Source organism: Centroberyx affinis, unplaced genomic scaffold, assembly GCF_046629955.1.
Source record: "Centroberyx affinis isolate AG114_WGS23_722 - 3 ecotype Tasmania unplaced genomic scaffold, CSIRO-AGI_Caff_v1 ptg000229l_1, whole genome shotgun sequence".
Taxonomy (NCBI): Eukaryota; Metazoa; Chordata; class Actinopteri; order Beryciformes; family Berycidae; genus Centroberyx; species Centroberyx affinis.
Genome location: NW_027278916.1, coordinates 110,707 through 130,199, shown reverse-complemented (window position 1 = coordinate 130,199; position 19,493 = coordinate 110,707). Strand labels below are relative to the sequence as shown.

Genomic DNA, 19,493 nt, shown 5'->3' with positions numbered 1-19,493 from the left:
ATTCAACTTTAAAGTTCAGTGAGTGTTATTCTCTGACTCACTGTTATCACTGTTATCTCCACTGACACCTGTCTGTCTGTTTCTAGTTGATGGAGGCTATCCACAAACAGGAGGAGATCAACTACAGACTCCAGGACTACATTGACAAAATAATCGTGGCCATCATGGAGTCCAACCCCTCTATCCTAGAGGTCAAGTAGACACCACCTTGACCGAGGCAGCCAGAGGGATGCTCAGAATGACTCAGTGGGCTGTTAAAACATATCGGAGACTTGGCTAAAACAAAACATAAACTACTAAGACAGGATATAAACTTATTTTGGCAACGTTTTGGTGGGAAAAAAAAGAAGGAACTTGACTCATCCAACTCCCCTGAAAGAAGAATTGCAGATTAATAAGAAGTCCATGGCTGTCAATGAAGAATAAGCTATTTTTAGTTAGATGTCCCTTGAATCTGAGCTTATCTGTGCATGTATGTGTGTGTGTGTGTGTGTGTGCCCTCCTAAATACGCTTGGGTTCTGGTGACGTCCATGTATTTGGCTAGAGGGACCTGAGTCTCCCCCTGTTGAGCGTGTGAATGTGTAAACGTGTACACGAGGTCAATATCACGAGGAGTAGAAATCTCCCTGCCCCTGTCCAAAAACAAAGTGTCAATGTTGGGGTGAGATGTGAAATTTTCAGACAATGATACCTAAAAGCCTTAAAGCAAAGGTGATCTGAGTATTCATTGATTTGTACATATCAACTACGCCTCAGTTCCAGTCAGTGCAATGTTACTGGGAGGAATTTCCTTCATGGCATGTAGGCTGCGTTCTCCTGAATCAGGCTGAATCGTGTTTTAACCACAGAAAGTGTTTAAGCCGTATGAAGCTCTGGTGCAGCCGCTGCTCTGGTGAATTTGTCTGTATGTTTAAAGCTTGCTGTGCTGCCTACCAGTCACATTTACAGTGTGTCCTGTCCTTAAACCTAATTGGACTATCTTTTCCAGTTAACCCAGAAACCCAGGTGAGGGACATTTCTAGGGGTCGAAGATGAGAAATGCCCGGAGGGTTCGTGTTTGCGTGTGTGTGTGTGTGTGTGTGTGTGTGCGTGCAAACGTGTGAGCTGTTTTACATTCCCTTTGTGCTCTCTGTGTTGCTTAAAGGTTTTGAGAAAAAAGCTTGGTGACTCAAGGAGGAGTAACGAGAATGACTCATTAATTCTTGAACGCCTCGGTGTCCAGAGAGAAGGAACTGGGTGGTTTATAATTTGCTGCATTTCCATTTATTTTTACAATGAAACAGGGTCCCAGAGCTCAGGTGGGCTGGAAACCCCCAGTGGAAAAGCACTTAATTTCCCATCACTCCCGCTGGGGATTAGTAGTATCGGTAGTAGTAACACTTCCGGCACTAATGTGATAAAATGTAACTCAAACTTGTCCTAGGAAATATAGACTTGAAACTGGAACTGACAAAACAAAATGTTTATACTGACAATTACACTTTGTACACACTACAAACATTTGACTTAGCCTTAAAACCTGATGAGTGTTCTGGGAAATGTAGTGTTTTTTGTTTTTTGTTGTTTTTTTTTTTTTATTTAAGTACAGCCCACCTGATCCCAGTGTTCTCTTGCTGAGTGAAAGTGATAAGGGAGCAAGCTGATCCAGGTTACCGACCGTTTTTGCTGGACAAGCGAATTACTGTCAGTGAAAATGTTATCGAGACTGAAAAATGCTGATATTTGACATGTTGTATATGAAGTAACCAACGGTTGTACTTTGCACTAAGTTTTGTTTTGATTTCAAAGATGTTTTTGTCAATAGAAAAGAAAATGGTTTATTGTGAAGGGTTGAAATCCTTAATTGGAGATACTTTGAAGCCCCTATGAAGATGAAGATGAAAATGATTGAGTATAGGACTTGTTGCTACAAAGGCGGAGCTGGTGTGAGCTCTAGCTGCAGAAATCCCACTCACATTTAAACATGAGAAGAAGAAAAAGCATCACACTAATCAGAATGCCATATAGCGTCGGAAATACTCCACAACAGTACAGGAACATGCTCATAAGCTGCAGCCATGTGTCAGAGTATTTTACTGAATTTTCACATAAATATATATTTTCACCACTTCTTTTTTCTCAGCCACCATCAGGAGTTCAGCTGAGCTCTTTTGCTGGCTTAAGGGAGAGTTTCAGTCGGCCAGTTTCATCTTTTTTTACTCTAGACCTGATGTGAATAAAGATACAATATTGAAGAGACGCTGTAGAGTTAGGTAGCAATAACGTTTAGGACAGTGGACATTTATGGACGGCAGATAAACCTGATCTTTATTCCCCCCCCCCCCCGCTGAAGCAACATGGACTTTTTCGCTGTAGTTCTGGATTACGGCAAAAGGACGCAAGGACTGACGGTAGACTGATCATGTACGCATCGGTGCTGCCCAGCCACTTTTGGGGACATTTTGGACATTTCTGTCTCACTTAGAAACTGGACATTCATGTCTGGCCCTCTTCAGAAGAGGACCGGACAGCATGGCGTTCCCAACCAATACAGCAACAGTATGCTACGAAAAATAACGTTATTTTTCCACCCTGTTCACCTCCAAGTCTATCTCACTGCTCTTCTTCACCTGCCACTCCATGGAAAATGGCCTTGGATGTAAATGACTTGTACATGTAAAGTTTTTTCTACCCTCCTTCTAGATTCTAGGTATTTTTATAGTCCTGAAAAAAAAAAGGAAAGTGTTCTTTTTCTTGTCTTATGCTGAGAAACAATTGCCTGTATTCTTCTCTAGCATGTAGCGTGTACAGTATCTGTTGGTTTCCCTTGTTTAAATCACATGCAGATATTTATTCATCATTGGACACAAACAATGACAACACACACTTTTGAGTAATGGTTCTAGTTCACTTCTGCTGAAAATAAGTTTGTACATTTTTTTTTTTTTTTTTTTTGGTATTTTTTTTTTTTTACTCACAAGGGGAGATTGTAATTCACAGTGATTGATTCTGTGGAAATAGAGAATTTATTGAATTAAGCGAAATGTTTATAGCAGAGTTATATCGTCTCTGGTCGGGTTACCATCGTGGAACAAAAGCTCGAGTCAGGCCCGCGCGAAACGGCCGATTGTTCGGCGAGGTCGCTGCACTCTTCCATAATGCTGATGTTGCCGTGACCTCTTTAAGGGCATTGTGATGTTAGATATGGCAGAGTCTGCAATTTCCACTGTTGTCTTCCCAGCTGGAACCAGGTACTGCATGGAACCACTCATTTTTATTGTACATCACTGATTCAGTAGTTTGACAAATCGTTTGACTGACAAATCCACATACTATATCCATCGGTGGAGTTGTACCTGTTACATAATGCCATCAAAATGACTAAAGCCTCATATTCAGGCGTGCTGAGTACAACTTTCTGCCTTTTCGTGTGATTGGAGGTTTTCCTCCAGCAGACCTAATGCATAATCGGTGAATTATTTACAGTACAACCCAGTGACCAGTTATGTATTACAAAGAGGAGACGGTGTGACACATCACCTTTTAAACCTGGCCGCAGCAGACTATAGGCTACTACAGATCTCATGTTTCAGTGTGTCTGGCTCTGATGGATAGTTTGAGAAATTAACATGACCGCTACCTGAATGACTAGACAGTGACTCAGACCACGGACCTGTCAAAACATTCCCTTTTCAGCAGGGCTAAACTTGATTCAGTGGAATTCTTCTAAATGCACTTTAACCAGTTCCAATTTCTTCATTTTAACCCCTGCTTTCAAAGTAACCAAAGACGGATGTTTGACCTCTAACTGACCAATCTATCTATCTATCTATCTATCTATCGATCATGGTATCCCAAAAGCTTTCCTCACTTAATAAAATGGAAAGCGACGCACTCTCGACTTCCAGAGTTTGCCCTGAAAAACTGGCCTGCTAGTCTGAACACTGTGCCTCCGTGTCTCAAACTTTGCCTCTAAACTAACCTGATGAGCCCTGGGGAAAGCACTGACCATGTGACTGTCAGTTTGTTAAATTATAATTATGAAACCTAAATTGTGTAAATATGAATTGTCATTTTTGTGATTTTTTTTTTTTCTTTTCTTTTCTCTCTCTCTCACACTCACTTCCAGTGTCCAAAGAAAGTCTGCTCAAGGCACAAACATCACTACTGGAGTAGTGCATGGCTTGCCATTATGTGACATGGGAAGATAAAAAGAGAATATTGTAGAAAACAGAAATTGTAAAACTTAAGTTTATTCTTATTTTCAGAGATAAATGTATAAATTATAACAGTATTGGTTACAGCTGTATATTATTTTTGAAGATCCCCCAAAAGATGTAATCCTAATTGTTACTGGGGAGCTATAATTTCAAGTCATTGTAAAAAGAGAAAACAAAATTTAAAGGAACACAGTGAAAGTAAGATTAGGGAAATAAACTGAATAAAATAACCCTATGTTTGGTTGCCTCGTTATTTTGGATATCTTCCATTACACTGCATGTGTTAAAATACATTTACAGATCTTGGAACTAGACAGGAATATTTGGTTGTCATGGGAAAAACAATGCAGTATCCTTTGAATCGGCTTCTTCAGCACTGAAGTCAACAGAACAAGTTTTTTCAGCCTTGCACTTTTGCCACAGTACTGTTTTATCTCTTTGATTTGACTAGAGCAACCCACAGGTGTTAACACATGTCCTATGTGAAAAGTCAGAGCCCAGATGGTAAGTCACTACAAATTAAAAGTGATGCTCCAAAGGGGTAAAGTTATATTTTCCCTGTTTTGATATAGTTGGGTATTTGATCAAGCCACAGTGAGAAATTTAAAATGAGCTTGATTTACAGTTATATTTCCAAAAATCAATTTTAGGGCTGCAACTAATGATTATTTTCATTGTTGATTATTTTCTCGATTAATTGATTAGTTGTTTGGTCTATAAAATGTCAGAAAATTGTGAAAAATGTGGATCAGTGTCTCCCAAAGCCCAAGATGACGTCCTCAAATGTCTTGTTTTGTCCACAACCCAAAGATATTCAGTTTACTGTCACAGAGGAGTAAAGAAACCAGAAAATATTCACATTTAAGAAGCTGGAATCAGAGAATTTTGACTTTGACTTTTTCTTAAAAAATAAAAAAATACTCAAACCGATTAATCGATTATCAAAATAGTTGGCGATTAATTTAATAGTTGACAACTAATCGCTTAATCGTTGCAGCTCTAATCAATTTGACAAACTTTCAGATAAGCTCTGAAGCTCAAAGTCTTCCAGTCACTGAGGTTTGCAGCATCTGATTTGCCACAACTTACATAGTTAATGCTTCTACTGAGCAGGCAAACTCATGTATGGAGGAGTGTGAGATTATATTCAAATTCAACCAAAGGTTTTTGTTTACTAAAATACATGTTTTTGAAAAATATTATGAAGAAACATTTGGAAATATTTAAAGTTAAAAGTTTAAAATATGTCTAATTTAACCTGGACTGGATTATTTACTAGACCATCATTGCTCATAATAAACTGAACCATGCATATTACCATTCAGCAAGGGTGGAAGTAACTAATTACATTTAGTTATGATACTGTAACTGAGTAGCTTTTTTGTGTACTTGTACTTTCTTGAGTATTTTTTAAAGTCAGTAATTTTACTTTTACTTAAGTACTTTAGTTCACTACATTTTAAATCACATCCATTACAGAGTACAAATTTTGTGACTCTCCATAAACATCAAAAACTGGACCATCGTAAATGAGACAATTCTGAATCAATTTGCAGTGTCAGCCAGCAAAGAAGAGAAGAGTAATCTGTCTTTACTTTGTGCACTCTATTTTGTAATTTCTAATTTTTCCAATTAAAAGAATCTAGTTTGAACTCTGTCCTCTCAACCTTTTAGAATTGCATGGAAAAGATCACATCTAAAATAAAATAAAAATCTAAAATGGTCTCTTTTCTAAAAAAGTAACTCAGTAACTTTTACTCTTGAGTACATTTTAAATGAGCTACTGTTTACTTTTACTGATGTAGAGTTTTACACCAGAACTTTTACTTCTACTTGAGTAAAATATCATGAAAGTAACAGTACTTTTACTTGAGCAGCACATTCTAGTACAGTGGTTCTCAACGTAGGGTCCGGGGACCACCAGGGGTGCTTGAGTGGGTTCCAGGGGTCCCCAGCAAACTCATGAATTGTTAAACTTCAGCATTATTTCATTTACAAGAAGTTAACACAATTAAAGAATGTAGAAGAATGATTATGTTGATCATAGTTTCTCTGTTATCTCTCTAAGTTACCTACAAAACAGAGTCATGGAATTCTGGACAAAATCAGATCTAACAATAAAAATATTCTCAGATTTGGGTTCGAGAATCAAAATCTCATCAAATGAGGGTCCGTGGCCCTAAATGTGGACTAAATTAGGGGTCCTTGATATGAAAAAGGTTGAGAATCACTGTTCTAGTACTCTTTCCACCCCTGCCATTCAGTTGATCCATGCTTTAGCTGCAAAAGTGTCATGTTTCTTTGTTGTCCACCATGTGCAGGGCCTGTGGTTGATCCTCTGGACAGACACCCGGTTCACCCCCACAGCACCCAGCCCATACCTGGACACGGGCTCCCTCAGTGTCCGACCTACCAGCTCCCCCTGCCGGTTGTGGACATGCACTGCAGGAACCCTCTGCAAAGCCTGTTACCCTGTGGGAGTTATGATCCTATCTGTAACTACAACACATGTATAAACCAGCAGTATGTCAACACATATCTGTATCAATGGGCGCTTTCTAACCTGGCGCGAGCTTCACCTCAGCTTCCCTCCACACATGCGCCTGTCTCAGCAGAGAGGAGGCCCGTTTGTCGTTTGATGGTAGCCATGGTGGCGGCTGATCTGCCAGTGGTCCCTGTGCCAGGAGTGGACATGGACAGCGTGCTGGCAATCGCTCAGCGGTACAGGCAGTGGTTACGTGTAAAAAATTTCTGACTCACTTCAAGAAACTGAAAAGCAAGGGACGCAGAGAATTTCTGATGTAAAACATACACCATTAAAGTGTTTACAAAGGCACAAATCCATGCGTGTGCAACAATAAGTTTTGTTTTTTCAAATGGCAAATCGTGCGATGAATCTAACTCATTAAACAGACCAAGAGTAATTGAACAGGACTGCTGAAACAAAGGTGTTAAGAAGAAACGTTGGCTTCTTGAATGTCACACCTTACAGACTTTCCCCGGAACGCTTCTTGTGTTTCCTAGCTTTGTACGGACATATTTTGACGGAACACACGAAGAAACATGCAAGCCGAGGCGGGATAACATCCTTTGCGGACAGAGAATCGTACATTTCACCAGAAAAAAAATACATGTTTTTATAGTTATAGTGACCGTAACGTGTGTCTGTAGTAGCAAAGTAAGTTTTCTGTTCGCTTGCTGTATTCAAATGCGGAGTTCATTACATGCACGAGAGGCGTGTGTGGTTTGACCATGACAGCCTTAAAGCTAAGTTACAGCAATTGCCATAGCACTATAACAGAGCTGTGTACTCGTTATTATTTTTTAATAAGGTGTTTTTGAAACCTTACTGGTTAAAGTATGACAAATTAACCGTTACTTCGCTCCACGGCTGCCAGCTGCAGGATTGATGTTCTTGAAGTTAACTGTTGGTTGCCATGTCAACGATGGAGTCCCTCACCCCAAATACCGAGGTTCGTGTAGCGGTGGGCCGATGTGTCCGGACCCTCACTACTTCCACGGACAGTAAAGAAATTATCACCGCTTTTCAAACTCTCCACTCTTTCCTGGACGAAGGACCGGGCGGTTCAGCCTCGCCGGCTCAGCGGGCGGAGTTCAGGAAAGCCCACTACACCCGCGCCCTTCAGTTTCTCATCAGCAGCATCAACGCTGACTGGCTGCGGCTCCTCACAGCGGCGCAGCGCACGGAGTTATGGGACGGCCTGTTCCTCCGAGGTCCTCCAGAGCAGGCCCTGCCGGTGCTGATGGAGGGGATGGGAACACTGAGGTGGGTGCTGCTGGAAGAGGGGAAAGGATGACTGTTTTGATGCTTTGAAAACCCTGATTCTCTCTGTTTGACTCATTGCTCTGTCATTATCTCTCCACTGCAGACCTAGCACAAGTCTGGACCACTTGGTGGGCCTCACTGAGACCTTCCTTCGGAGCGGTCGTCTTGCTGACCTCCTATGGTCCCACTGTCTGGAGGCAGGTCCCTCTGACTCCCCCCAGCTCCGAGAGACCCTGCTGGGGCGTTTGGCAGCCCTGCCGGACCTCACCGCCAACAGGCTGCATCCCAACAACAAGCCCCTCTTTCTTCCTCAGCAGTACTACCCGCTACTTGCTGCAGAGATGCTCACTGCCCTGGAGAGGACCTGCCAAGCACTCAGAGGTGAGGGAGCATCTGTTAAACTCCTTGCAATAATGAGACAGATCAAGATGTATCGTTGTGCTATCAAAATTGCCGTTTCTGATCCTGTGTGTTTGTGTCTCTTGTATTTTTTAACAGATGGGAAAGACTGTTCCTTGACCTTTGTGGCTCAGACACTTGGGAAAGTGTGTATTCAGGGGCATAGTGGTGAGTTGAATTACATTTGGAGCGGCTGTATCCAGTCCATCCTCCTTCATTCTAATTGGCTGTTGATGGCTGATGACTGTGAAAAGTTCAGCTGTGGCGACAAGCTTGTTGACTGTCCACACATTGATCGAGTTTTCCTGGTCGCTCACCTCTGTAGGAAGATAATGGACTTCCGGTTACCCGTTACTCTTAGTGTGAATGCGGGTCAGTGTTTACACAAAACTCCATACATCCTAGTGCATCTGTTTTCACAGGGTCGGTGCTGGCAGTGATGGCTCCTCGGCTCTCCGTCTGCACACGCTCAGACATGGTGTGGCAGAGGGTTTGCTGGAAGCTGCTGGAGAACGTTCCAGAGCGATGGCTGGAGAGTGTGCTCACTGGGCTGGTGCAGGCTGTCAGTGGGTAAGGTGTTAACATCTTAGACTGAGGGCCTCTAAGAATTTAAAGCATCTTCAGTTAGGCTCTATGGACAGTTGTGTGCACTTACACAGCTGTCAATTCGTCTGTTTCTGCCTATATAGATACCAGTCTCTCGCATCTCTTTTTTCAGGCCAGATGCCCTGGGCAGGATCATAGGGAATCTAGTGCTGAAGAATAAAAAGGCCCAGTTTGTCATCACTCATAAACTGCTATTGCTCCAATACAAGTATGAGGTGAGAAGGTGAATCCCAGCCTGTCAGTATATCCTATGTGGTGAAGCATTTGTTTTACTTTGTGTTATATATTTTTTTCCCCCCAGACTCGAGTTTTGAGAATTCTCATGGGTTACCTTGCAGCAGACAGGGAGCGAAGGCTGCTGGTCATCCAGGTGGGCACTCTGGGTTTAGCAGTCTAATGATATATACTATTATACACATGAATGGTTTTGACATGCATTTGTGTGTTTGTGTGTGTGTTGTCAGGTCTTGCGGTCACTGTGCCAGGCCTGGGCCAACCCCAGCGCAGTGAGACACACACCTCTAGAGCAGCAGCTGTATGTCAGCAAGGCCTTACTGCTGTGTGTGGGACTGCTGAATGACTCTGAACTGCAGGAGCTGCGTTCAGGTACAATGCTCAACTCACTCAAAAAATCAATATAAACAGTCACAATATAAGTGATCAAGACTCCACAACCATGATATATCACACTCTAGTCTATGATGGTATTCACTTATAGATCTGCAATCCTTTTGTAGCATATCATTGCTATTGAAAACTTTGTATCTCCAACAAGTCAAAGTCTGTTTCAGGCTGACAACTTTTTTTTTTTCCAAATTTCTCAATGGATTATAAGGCCCTTACGGTCATGGAAATTACCCAGCACACAATAAACATGGGAACTTTCAATATAAACGAAAACATATTTTCACAGCAAAAACAATTAATACCCAAACTGTAGTTAGCAGGTTGTCACTCAGCAGCAGCAACATGGTGGTCATATAAATTGATGGATCGTATAGATTGATGCTTTCAGCTCTCCTCTCTCTGGTCAGTCCATCCACCGTTGTGCTTCTCCTCTCTCAGAGCTGCTGCAGTGCATGTTGGGGGGCATGCAGAGCCACCTGGACAGCAGTGTGGTGCGTGTCAGGCGTATGGGCATGGTGGTGGGAGAGTGCCTGAGCTCCCGCATGGACATCAATGGGACCAAGCTAAAATTTGAGGTACAGTTAATGTGGAATTTAGAGGATACAGTGCTGTCAAATGAACCACTGTTTTGGTCTATGGCAGTTGTGCGGTGAAGGTTGATGCCCTAAGTGGCTTCAAAGCATTTGATTTATCACTGGATATGCCAAAACCTTCCCAAAGAAAATGTAAAAATACTATGCCTGCATTGGTATTTTATATGTGGGGCATATGTATATGCCAGGTTATGAGTCTTGCATCTGAGTGTTATGGTGTGTTTTCTTATAGTATGAGCAGGATGAGGAAACTCAGGAGCTGCTCTCTCTGATGACTCCCCGTACTGACGATGAGCCAGAGCCTGAGCCTGTAAATGGGTCAGTACTGAACATCTATATACCTATACACTTACAGTATATGGTACCTTGCTCCTTAGTTACTGTGTTTCTGTCCCAACTTTAAGGAATACATCGTTTTGGGAGATTTGCCCGTTGGTAAACCAACCTTTTAAGTGATGAGGACATAGACACCAAAATCATCCATGTGTCCCAGTACATCATTTGCTCCGGTGCTCCGTGCTAACACAGCCGATGAATACATGGTTACTCACCTGAAATAGTTAAAAAAATAAACCTGGCTACATCAGCTATAATGCGGTAAAAATATTTCATCTTTAAAATTTAAGAACCTGCAAGAAGAAGAAGATGTACAAGAAGAACCACTTAAAATTTGTTATTACTTAAAGGTCAGTCTTCCTACTCTGGAAAAAGCTAGTGCCTACTATCATTCAACATAGTGTATGCTAAAGTGTTGGCATGGAGCACCACAGAAAATTATCTATTGGGGTCACATGAATGATTTTGGCGTCTTATGTTCTCATAACTTAATGGGTAAGTTGACCAACAGGCCAATCTCCACAAAAATGTGGTATAGTATATTAATTTAATTGATGCACTGATTATGTTTAATGGTGTCTCTGTTTCTCATCTGCAGAGTTCATTCCCCTCAGGAAGCCACTCAGGATAAATCATCCCAAAATAACTCAGTACCCCAGCCACCAAAAACTGCCCCAGACTCTGACCTGGATAGGTAAGAATGAGCTCTGTCACGCAGTCAGCAACACTAATACCCTTTAAATGTATTGTGTTGAGGGATTTAGCATTTTTACACAAATTAAATGGAGGTGTAGCTTTAACTCAAATTTTTTTCCCGGTCCAGCGATGATGAGCTCACCCCGTACGACATGTCTGGCGATCAGGAGATGAGTCAAGCATCCCCACCTCGCTACCTCCGAGACTGTCTGGAAGGTATTGCTGTACAGAGCTGACTTCATTGACTTCACTGATCATTTGATGCAGTCCTATTTATACACTCAGTCCTTTGATGAAACCCACTGTTATCTTATCTCTCAACCCATCCAGCCTTTATTTCCTCTGAGGACCCAGTGCGTGTGGAGCTCAGTCTGAGAGCTGTTGAGGGTTTGGTGAGGAAGAACGTCTTCACAGCCAGAGAGGTATGACAACAATAACACAACAGTCTTCCAGAACCATTTGATGTCCAGAAAGTGGACCTGTGGGCAGTCTTGAGCCTGGCATGTTATTTTTCTGTGCTAATTCCAGTACTTCAAATTTATGCCAATTCTAAAATGATACTTCCTTGAATGAAACTACATTTCATAAGGCACTATAGTAAGTTACTTTATCTGTAACATTAGTTCTTATCCTTTGTGTTTTTTTAAATACAGTCAGACCATACTGATTTGGTTTCCCCAATAAATACAGCCTATAAGTAAGAAGAAATCTAGTGATATCTCATTGAAAGACTCAAACATTTCAAAGTGATTTTGAGTCAGTGAGTTGATGCTTTTTGTTGATACTTTTTAGCTTCCTTAAAATCAGTATCATTAAATCAATACAGGGTCAATAGGTTTTGTTCCTAGATACTAGGACAGCAATTTGTATATTTGCTATGACTTTTATTACTGACAATACACAATTTCTCAGAAAATGCATCTGTTGTGTTTACCATTTTCAGATCAGTGTCCAGCTGACCAAAGTGCTTCTTCACATGGAAGATAAATACAACATAATTGACTTCCTGATTCTCAGACAGGCTACTATGGTGGCTCTCACCGTCACTGACTGCATCCCTGTAAGATCTTCCACCTCGGTCTTAACACTGTTGTCTCTCTCTTGTCAAAAGTTGGATTCATTACCAGATAGCTTTATCGTACTATTTAACATCCTGAGAAGTCCATTACCTGTATTTTTATAATCAAATTTATATTTCACTTTGCTTTCTCTGACAGGTGACGCAGTATTTGACCACAGAGTTTTACTCCTTGAACTACAGTCTTCGTCAGCGGCTAGATATCTTGGAGGTGAAAACAACAGCTTATCCACTTTTTATAGTGGCTGTGTGCCTCCTACAGCTATTTTTGTTTGATTTTTGATTGATTTATGAATTGCTACAGGCAGTGTAACCATATAAAAAAAAAACTGTTTTGGTATATCAGGTCCTTGCTATGTCAGCCCAGGAGCTCTCTCAACCAATCACTGACAAGAGAAATCCATCAAAGGGCATTGCTCCCATTGCTGAATTGACTCCATACCCTGGTGACAATCCTGTTCACTGGCGGCAAGTAGTAGAGAGGCGGATTCAGAGCAAGACCAAGCGCCTCAGTAAGGTACTTTAAGTAGACTGGTTTCACAAAAAATTTGATTTTGTCTAATAGTTAGTCGTTTTCATCTCAGTCATTTCTCTTGTTGCTATAGGGTGCCACACAACCTCCAGCCAAAGTCACCCCAAACCGTTACGCCCCTGTTGCTGGCCACTTCTTCTTTCCTCTGCTCAGGAACTATGACAGGTTAGTGTGTTCTTTTATGCAGGCATATAGACTTAACTTCACTTTTGCAGCATAGTTTTCATGTTCCAGTTTACATGATTCTTCCATTACTGAAATGCAGTACTTGTCTACTAGACCTCAGGTGACCTTTGACCTGTTGGGCAGCGACCACCTGGTACTGGGCAGGCTGATCCACACCTTGGGCCTCCTCATGCATCTAGCTGTCAACGCGCCAGTAGGTCAAGTTCCCTCCACTTGTCCATGCTAGTGTAGCCTCATAAACCCACCTCTGTGTCTTGTTTTCTAAATTCAGTATCCGTTGGACCTTGCACCCTTTCTAAGCTATATTCTTTGACATTTGAACTTGTTTGAGTTGTGTGTGCTATTTCTTGATCTCTATTCTTGCAGGTAGCCAGTCAAATGGGTCGCGCTCTGCTGGACTTTGTGTGGGTAGTACGCTACCATGTTGACCAGTAAGTACACTTCATATCTATGCTTGATGCAGCAAAAATGTGTGGGGAGAGGCTAAGGACCATTTTTCTGTCTTCAGGGATACTGTAGGTTCTTGCTAGTAGAATGTCAGAAATAGCCACAAGTCAAGTGTTTGTAAAAGCTTTGTATCGGCAATATGTTCTTCTCTTAGGTAACTCAGAACCAGCATACATCCCATGCTCATACTATAGGAGGAAGACAGATCTCATAAAAGCGCAAAGCCAATATGAACAAATAACAGTAGGCCTAAATAGACTATAGGGTCATTACAGGATGTTTTACCATCTCAGCTCAGTCTAAACTGTAACCTGAAATCTGTCTATCAAAGGATGGTGAGACGAGGCGTCCTTTTCGCCATCTGCTCTGTGTTTCTGAGCATGCCCAGTCACAGCCTGCTGGTGGACCTCAGTGATCAGCTGTTTGAGACCAGAACTTGGCTGGCAGGTAACAAAACATTGGTGGTGAAAAAAATGAATTCTCTGAAGTCTGTGTGAAAGTTCTTTTTCATTTTAAGGGTTGTTGAAAAACCTCGAGAGCTGAAAATCAAGCAGTATGTTTCAGTTCTGTTATTCAGTTATGCCAATTTCATACATTAACGAGTATCGAAAATGATACGTGTCTTGTAAGTGTGCTTCGGCCTGAGGTTGCACCTGCATAATGTGCGTCTGTTGGGGATGTCCCTTCAATGAAATACATGCACACGCAAACACACACACGCACATAGAGGCGCACATATGCACAGCTGGACTGAACATTTCTGGGAAGTAGATGGGGATCCAGGATGTCCTGTACTGCAGACTGTCCATGACGTGATTGGCTCATCATCAGTTGGATTTTTTTTAACCCTCCGAGGATAGAAATCACATAGTTTCACATTGCAGTAGCACGGAGCTGAATGACATTGACCGGCCACGGACACACGTTTGTGTTGCTTTCCAGCTGGGATTGTAAAACGTGCAAAGAAAATGCCCGGAGTATGAGTCAGCTCAGAATTTGCTTTAGCTTTTTAATCATGGCTTACTTGACAGTTGTATATTTTCTTGCACTTTCTCTACTGTTGGAAGATGACTGCACACTCAACTACTATCTTTTGCTAAGGTGCTAGAGGCCAAAAAACATCAAAGTGGAAGAGCAAAACTTGTGCACACTTAGGTGCGAGTTAAGGTCAAGTAGACCTTCTGGCCCTGAAGAAGGTCTACTTGACTGAAAGCTTGGTTTAAAAAAAAAAAAAAAAAAGTAGGTTTTGCTCTTCCACTTTGCAGTCTACTGTTACCACTAAAGAACGCTGCTAATAATCTTTTTGTTGTATTATTCGCAGATGTGGCTGAAGGGGACCCAGATGCAGATTGCAGGAATCTGGCTGTCCAGAGTCTGGTGCTGCTGGATAAGAGCTTAAAGAAACAGCTAGATCCACAAGCTCTGGACCTGCAGTCCTGACCTCAGCATCGTAATCACATATGAAAAGAGATTCAGTCGACTGGACTTGAATGTACATAAGGCTGTGCACCGGTCCTCACAGAGCCTGGGGACTGAGGGGGAGGAAATGATGTGTGCCAGCCCACCGGATGCTGGCTGGCAGAGGGGCTGGCGGATGTGGACGATCCTGGACACTGAAGGACGTCCTTTCAGCTTAAGAACCGCCTGCTGCAGGTGCTGCCCGGCTTATTACATATCCTGGAACACACGCCCAACCAGAGGAAAGGAGTGCAGTGTGTTTGTCTGTGCATGTGTTTCTGTGTCTGTGCGCACAAACACACACACATTTAAATATATGTCTAGATGCCCGTATCTTGATGTAACTTGTCTACCAGATGAAATATTTAAAGACAGGAGAAGAGGATGTCATTATTGTCCAAAAATAAAATGTATGTTATGAGGATGTCCTTTTCAACCTTTTTCCTGTACGGGAACATCTCTCTGTACTGTGGACGTTTGTTTACAAAGGACATCCTGTGAATATTCACACACACACACACACACACACACAATAAAAAATACTAGTCATCCTTCCCCACATGATATAAATGGAACATAGGTGTGTTCTCTTATGTCTGTTCCCAAACAATAAAATATTTTGGAAGATAAATGGCTGTTTATATTTTTCGTTAGGCCACACAGTGATGTTATACATTATATTACTTTGGATTATGAAGTACTATCTGCTCTGATTACTGATTTGTGGCTAATGAAGATTTTAGAATTACTATTTTTTCCACTCATGTAGGAAGAGCCGCAGTATTGCTTCTTGTTTTTGTTTTACTCTTCTCTCCCCCAAGTATATATATTTTTTTATTGAGACAGTAGCAAGGCTGAGAGTAGGTAAATAAATAGTACAGAGGAGAGGAGATTGTGTTGGTAATCTGTCCTACAGGACAGCTACAGAGGTCCCAACCAAAAACAATAAACAGTTTTTCTCCAATAAAGTAGGAGATTGTTGTCAAATGACAACAATATAATAGTCAATGATCTTCATTCTTGGAAAGATATCATATTGGCCAGAAATGAGTGCAGCATCATAATGATACTATAATGGTGTGTGCACTGATTGAAAACTTGCCAAGACTGAAATAAAAGTTGGTAGCGGGTCAAATTTGTAAATGAAACTGTGCTTCAGTGTGCACTGTGTTTATATAATCATAGTCATGTGGTTGATTTAGACCTTTACAGCACCTTTGCTATATGTCAACTGCTGGAGATATTCGGGTTACATTCGGTGTTTTCCGTAACTCCTCCTCCCGGCCAGCCTTCGAGGTTGTTGTCAGGGGCAACTGGAAGAGACGCTTTTCGCTCTCGAGGGAGGCTAGACATAACACAACATTGGATTTGGCGGTCAATATTTAATTCTGTTTTAAGTTTTAGCAACTATAAGACGGCGACAGTGAGGTAGGTATTCAGATAATTGAACGGACATTGCATTCAATGTACAGAACGGTTCGTCTCTGTTCCATGGCAGTGCAGGCTAGCAATGAACGCTAACTTCAGCTAGCTTAGCTCGCTAGCCATTTGGAAAATGCCCTCCATAACATCAATGGATTATAGAGCCTGAGCTAGTTAGCTAGCTGCTTAAAGTTACCTAACGTCAATGTTAGCTACTACTGCTAATCATCATGATGAGCGTTAGCTAAGTTATAGCTAACGCCGTTCGACAGTATCCACTAATGAACTAAGTTACATATTAAGTTTAATTATGAATTTTCAAACGTTGGATGCTGTCTAGCATGTCAGATAGCGAGCCAGAGTTAGTGAATTAGTTAGCTAACTTGCATAACATGAATTAGCCAGATAGCTAATTAGCTCCCATAAATAGCTGGATAGGCAGAGTCATCAACCTGCACAACAAATACAAAGTGTGTTAGTGCCCTTCTATAAAAGCAAGAAGTCGTTTGAAGTCATGTTTTACAGAAACTGTAGGGTTTTAGGCACTGTGCATATATAAAATCCATACATGCGAGTAGGTAGGTAAATGTACTAATTATAATATAGGAGGTTCCATCTAGCTCCTATTCCTCATGTCCCTTCCTCTCACTCATCTAGAACAGAGCATTGGGGATATGGCGGTGTACTTTGACCACCGCATTGAGGCCCCTGACAGCAGTGGCGTGCCCTCTCGGGTGGAATGGCACTCCACTCTGCCTGTCCTGGCTGTGGCCTCCAGCAGCCCCTCCACTGGAGGCAACATAGACCTCTACCTTCAGCAGGTAAACCCGCCCAACAACCAACTGCTCCAACTTTGTAAATTCATACTGATAACAGTAAGAAAGCATACTGGCTTGGCGATGATCCCATGTAAACTTGGCCTGTTGATGATATGTGATCAAAGAGTTGGTTCCAATGTGCATGTGCATGTGTAACCTTGCCTTTTTGTTGTCAGAATCAATGTGTGACCTGGAACAATGTGTGTGAATATTATCAACCACAGTATATCTAACAGATCTTGCTTCACTAAAATTCTCCCTGTCATCTTGCAGGGGGAGTTTGTGGAGAGCTGCCATGTGGACCGTCCTTACCAGCCCAGAGTGCTGCGCTGGCACCCCATCAAGCCAGTGCTAGCACTGGGCTGGGAGACTGGAGAGGTGCTGCTGCTGACACACCCCTCTGGAGATCAAACAGTCCTGCCCAACACACATACAGCCTGCATCACACTGCTGGAGTGGAGCAGCTCTGGCAGCCGCTTGGTCACTGGGGATCAGGTCAGTGAGTTGCAGTAACTGTATGCATAGACACTCTGGCGTAGGTGCACATGTTAAACGTGCATACAAATACTAAGAGACATTCATAACCTGTTTATATGTTGGAGGGCCTGATTAGCATGCATGATAAACATGCTCACACAGTCTGGGAATACCTGGACCATGCCTGTATTACAGACAGGTCATGTGAGGCACATGGCCTGGGGCTCCTAGCAGGGTAATCCAGGCACTGAACATGAGCATGCAATCTGGAAATCGCTGCACATACAACCTTCCCATTGGCTTTACCTGCTTGTCATACAGTATGAATAAAGGGTGATTTTTTTAATGACACAGATGGGAGTGCTAGCAGTATGGAAGCTAGATGCCAGAGGGAGACTCCAAGGAAACCATCTAGTGAAGCATGAATACAACAAACCCTTAACTTGCTGCATCTTCAGACCCGCCCCACCTGGCGAGTAAGTATCCAGGATGCTATTCTTCTGTGTAAACCCTTGACAATTAGATAATGTGTTCATTTCACAGTATACATACATTAATTTATCACTTTTACAACTTCTTTTGTGTTTTTTGAGTTTTTGTATTTTTTATACAAAGTACAACTTAAGTTATATTTTTCAAACATATATGCCGTCTTTGTTTAAATGCCAGTCTACTGTGTTGTTGACTGTGTATCCTAACTGTTGTTCCAGAGATGTGGCGATGCTGGCACGAGCCTCGGTGAGTGGAGATGAGAATGCTCTGGACATGTTCAGCTGGAAGGGAGCACCTCTCAAGATGGGCCCGCAGGAGGGACTGATGTTCTACGTCAGCACCGCAGATGGTAAGAGTTTGTGGGTGTGGTGTTTCCAAAATAGAGTATGGGCCAAAAAGTGAGTTTTGAAAGCCAGAAATTTCAGCAACTGTCAAAGTTATCATCGCCATTGGTACTGATCAACAACCCTATCAAACCCCCACAGCTATGGTCATTTTGTACTATGGCGCAGTACAAATCTTAGTTATTACATCTTAAACCCTTTGTCCCTTCTGTATAGGTAAGGTCTACCATGTAGATGAGCGTGGTAAGACGAGTGCACTTCTCAGCGTGGAGGGCCCCATCCAGAAACTCTTCTACCTGGAGAAGAGGGAGGCGCTGGCTGTGGTCACTGAGACCCTGATGCTGTCGCAGTACACTCTGGGACCTGAGGGAGGAGCCCAGGAGCTCATGAAGGTATACTTAAACCCTCAAAGATACAATTCCTTTGTTGTATACCCTGCTATTCTGTATGGGTGTAGTATTAATACTTAATACTACTCTAAAGGATCTGCAGAAAGCAAGCATACAGACAAAGTCCTTTTTAAAAAGGACATTTGGAAAGCCTAACGGGGGCTATGAACAACAAACACCTTACAAACCTAAAAATGTTGTATGACTGCTAATAATGAACATGGTATTGCCAGTGATTGATATATTTTTTAATTCTAGCCTTGTCTGATACTGCTGATTTTGCTTTGGAGGAGTTTATCAATAAAATGGCGATGTTAAAGTTTACCCTGGCCTTGATCCAGCACTGAACTAACATTACTAATATTACTTTTCTTTTGTGATATTATGTAGATATATTTTTTGTGCCCATATGTAGGTCTCAGGGTCAGTCTGAATAAATGTATAACTTGGTTTGTGAATATTTGTTCTCCTAACAGGTGAAGTTGAGCAGCAAGAGTGGGCAGAATGTAGACATTGTCTGGACAGACAATGGCCTCCTAATCACAGCGACAGGGGAGCAGGTCATCAGGTCAGTACGCACATACACACACACACACACAAACACAC

The 19,493-nt window shown here is 42.0% G+C and overlaps 3 protein-coding genes across 5 annotated transcripts in view; all 3 read left to right on the top strand.

Annotated features, from left to right (window-relative positions):
* Window positions 1-4,385, top strand: part of rab11fip3 (RAB11 family interacting protein 3 (class II)) — a 32,985-nt gene extending 28,600 nt beyond the window's left edge. The window contains exon 14 of the mRNA XM_071542492.1: window positions 87-4,385. Within this exon, the coding sequence (XP_071398593.1) occupies window positions 87-200 (114 nt within the window). The 3' untranslated portion in view covers window positions 201-4,385. The remainder of the gene's footprint in view (window positions 1-86) is intronic.
* A 2,930-nt stretch (window positions 4,386-7,315) lies between these two features.
* Window positions 7,316-15,550, top strand: telo2 (TEL2, telomere maintenance 2, homolog (S. cerevisiae)). Of its 3 annotated transcripts, none has more exons than XM_071542513.1 (20): window positions 7,316-7,987; window positions 8,091-8,368; window positions 8,486-8,554; window positions 8,809-8,956; window positions 9,105-9,207; window positions 9,294-9,362; window positions 9,457-9,598; window positions 10,058-10,194; window positions 10,445-10,530; window positions 11,147-11,242; window positions 11,372-11,460; window positions 11,575-11,666; window positions 12,188-12,304; window positions 12,462-12,533; window positions 12,669-12,839; window positions 12,928-13,019; window positions 13,134-13,233; window positions 13,407-13,471; window positions 13,819-13,934; window positions 14,809-15,550. In XM_071542513.1, exons 1-20 carry the CDS (start codon window positions 7,638-7,640, stop codon window positions 14,925-14,927), a joined length of 2,511 nt encoding a protein of 836 aa, XP_071398614.1. In that variant the 5' UTR covers window positions 7,316-7,637; the 3' UTR covers window positions 14,928-15,550. The 3 variants fall into 3 exon arrangements, 2 of the variants coding, with proteins under 2 accessions (XP_071398614.1, XP_071398605.1); XM_071542504.1 differs by having other exon boundaries at window positions 13,134-13,237; window positions 13,411-13,471; XR_011696730.1 differs by lacking the exons at window positions 13,819-13,934; window positions 14,809-15,550 and having other exon boundaries at window positions 12,669-12,834; window positions 13,134-13,237; window positions 13,411-13,444.
* Window positions 15,551-16,283: 733 nt separating this feature from the next.
* Window positions 16,284-19,493, top strand: part of ift140 (intraflagellar transport 140 homolog (Chlamydomonas)) — a 28,947-nt gene continuing 25,737 nt past the window's right edge. Inside the window, exons 1-7 of the mRNA XM_071542469.1 lie at window positions 16,284-16,373; window positions 17,025-17,188; window positions 17,459-17,680; window positions 18,017-18,138; window positions 18,373-18,503; window positions 18,715-18,890; window positions 19,364-19,455. Coding sequence (XP_071398570.1) covers window positions 17,042-17,188; window positions 17,459-17,680; window positions 18,017-18,138; window positions 18,373-18,503; window positions 18,715-18,890; window positions 19,364-19,455 — 890 coding nt within the window. The 5' untranslated portion in view covers window positions 16,284-16,373; window positions 17,025-17,041. The remainder of the gene's footprint in view (window positions 16,374-17,024; window positions 17,189-17,458; window positions 17,681-18,016; window positions 18,139-18,372; window positions 18,504-18,714; window positions 18,891-19,363; window positions 19,456-19,493) is intronic.

Excerpts from the sequence above, each read along its gene's own strand:
- telo2 (XM_071542513.1), top strand. The coding sequence starts at position 7,638 with ATGTCAACGATGGAGTCCCTCACCCCAAATACCGAGGTTCGTGTAGCG. Across the intron at positions 11,667-12,187 it reads ACGTCTTCACAGCCAGAGAG|ATCAGTGTCCAGCTGACCAA; the intron begins GTATGACAACAA and ends TACCATTTTCAG. Across the intron at positions 12,305-12,461 it reads CCGTCACTGACTGCATCCCT|GTGACGCAGTATTTGACCAC; the intron begins GTAAGATCTTCC and ends TTTCTCTGACAG.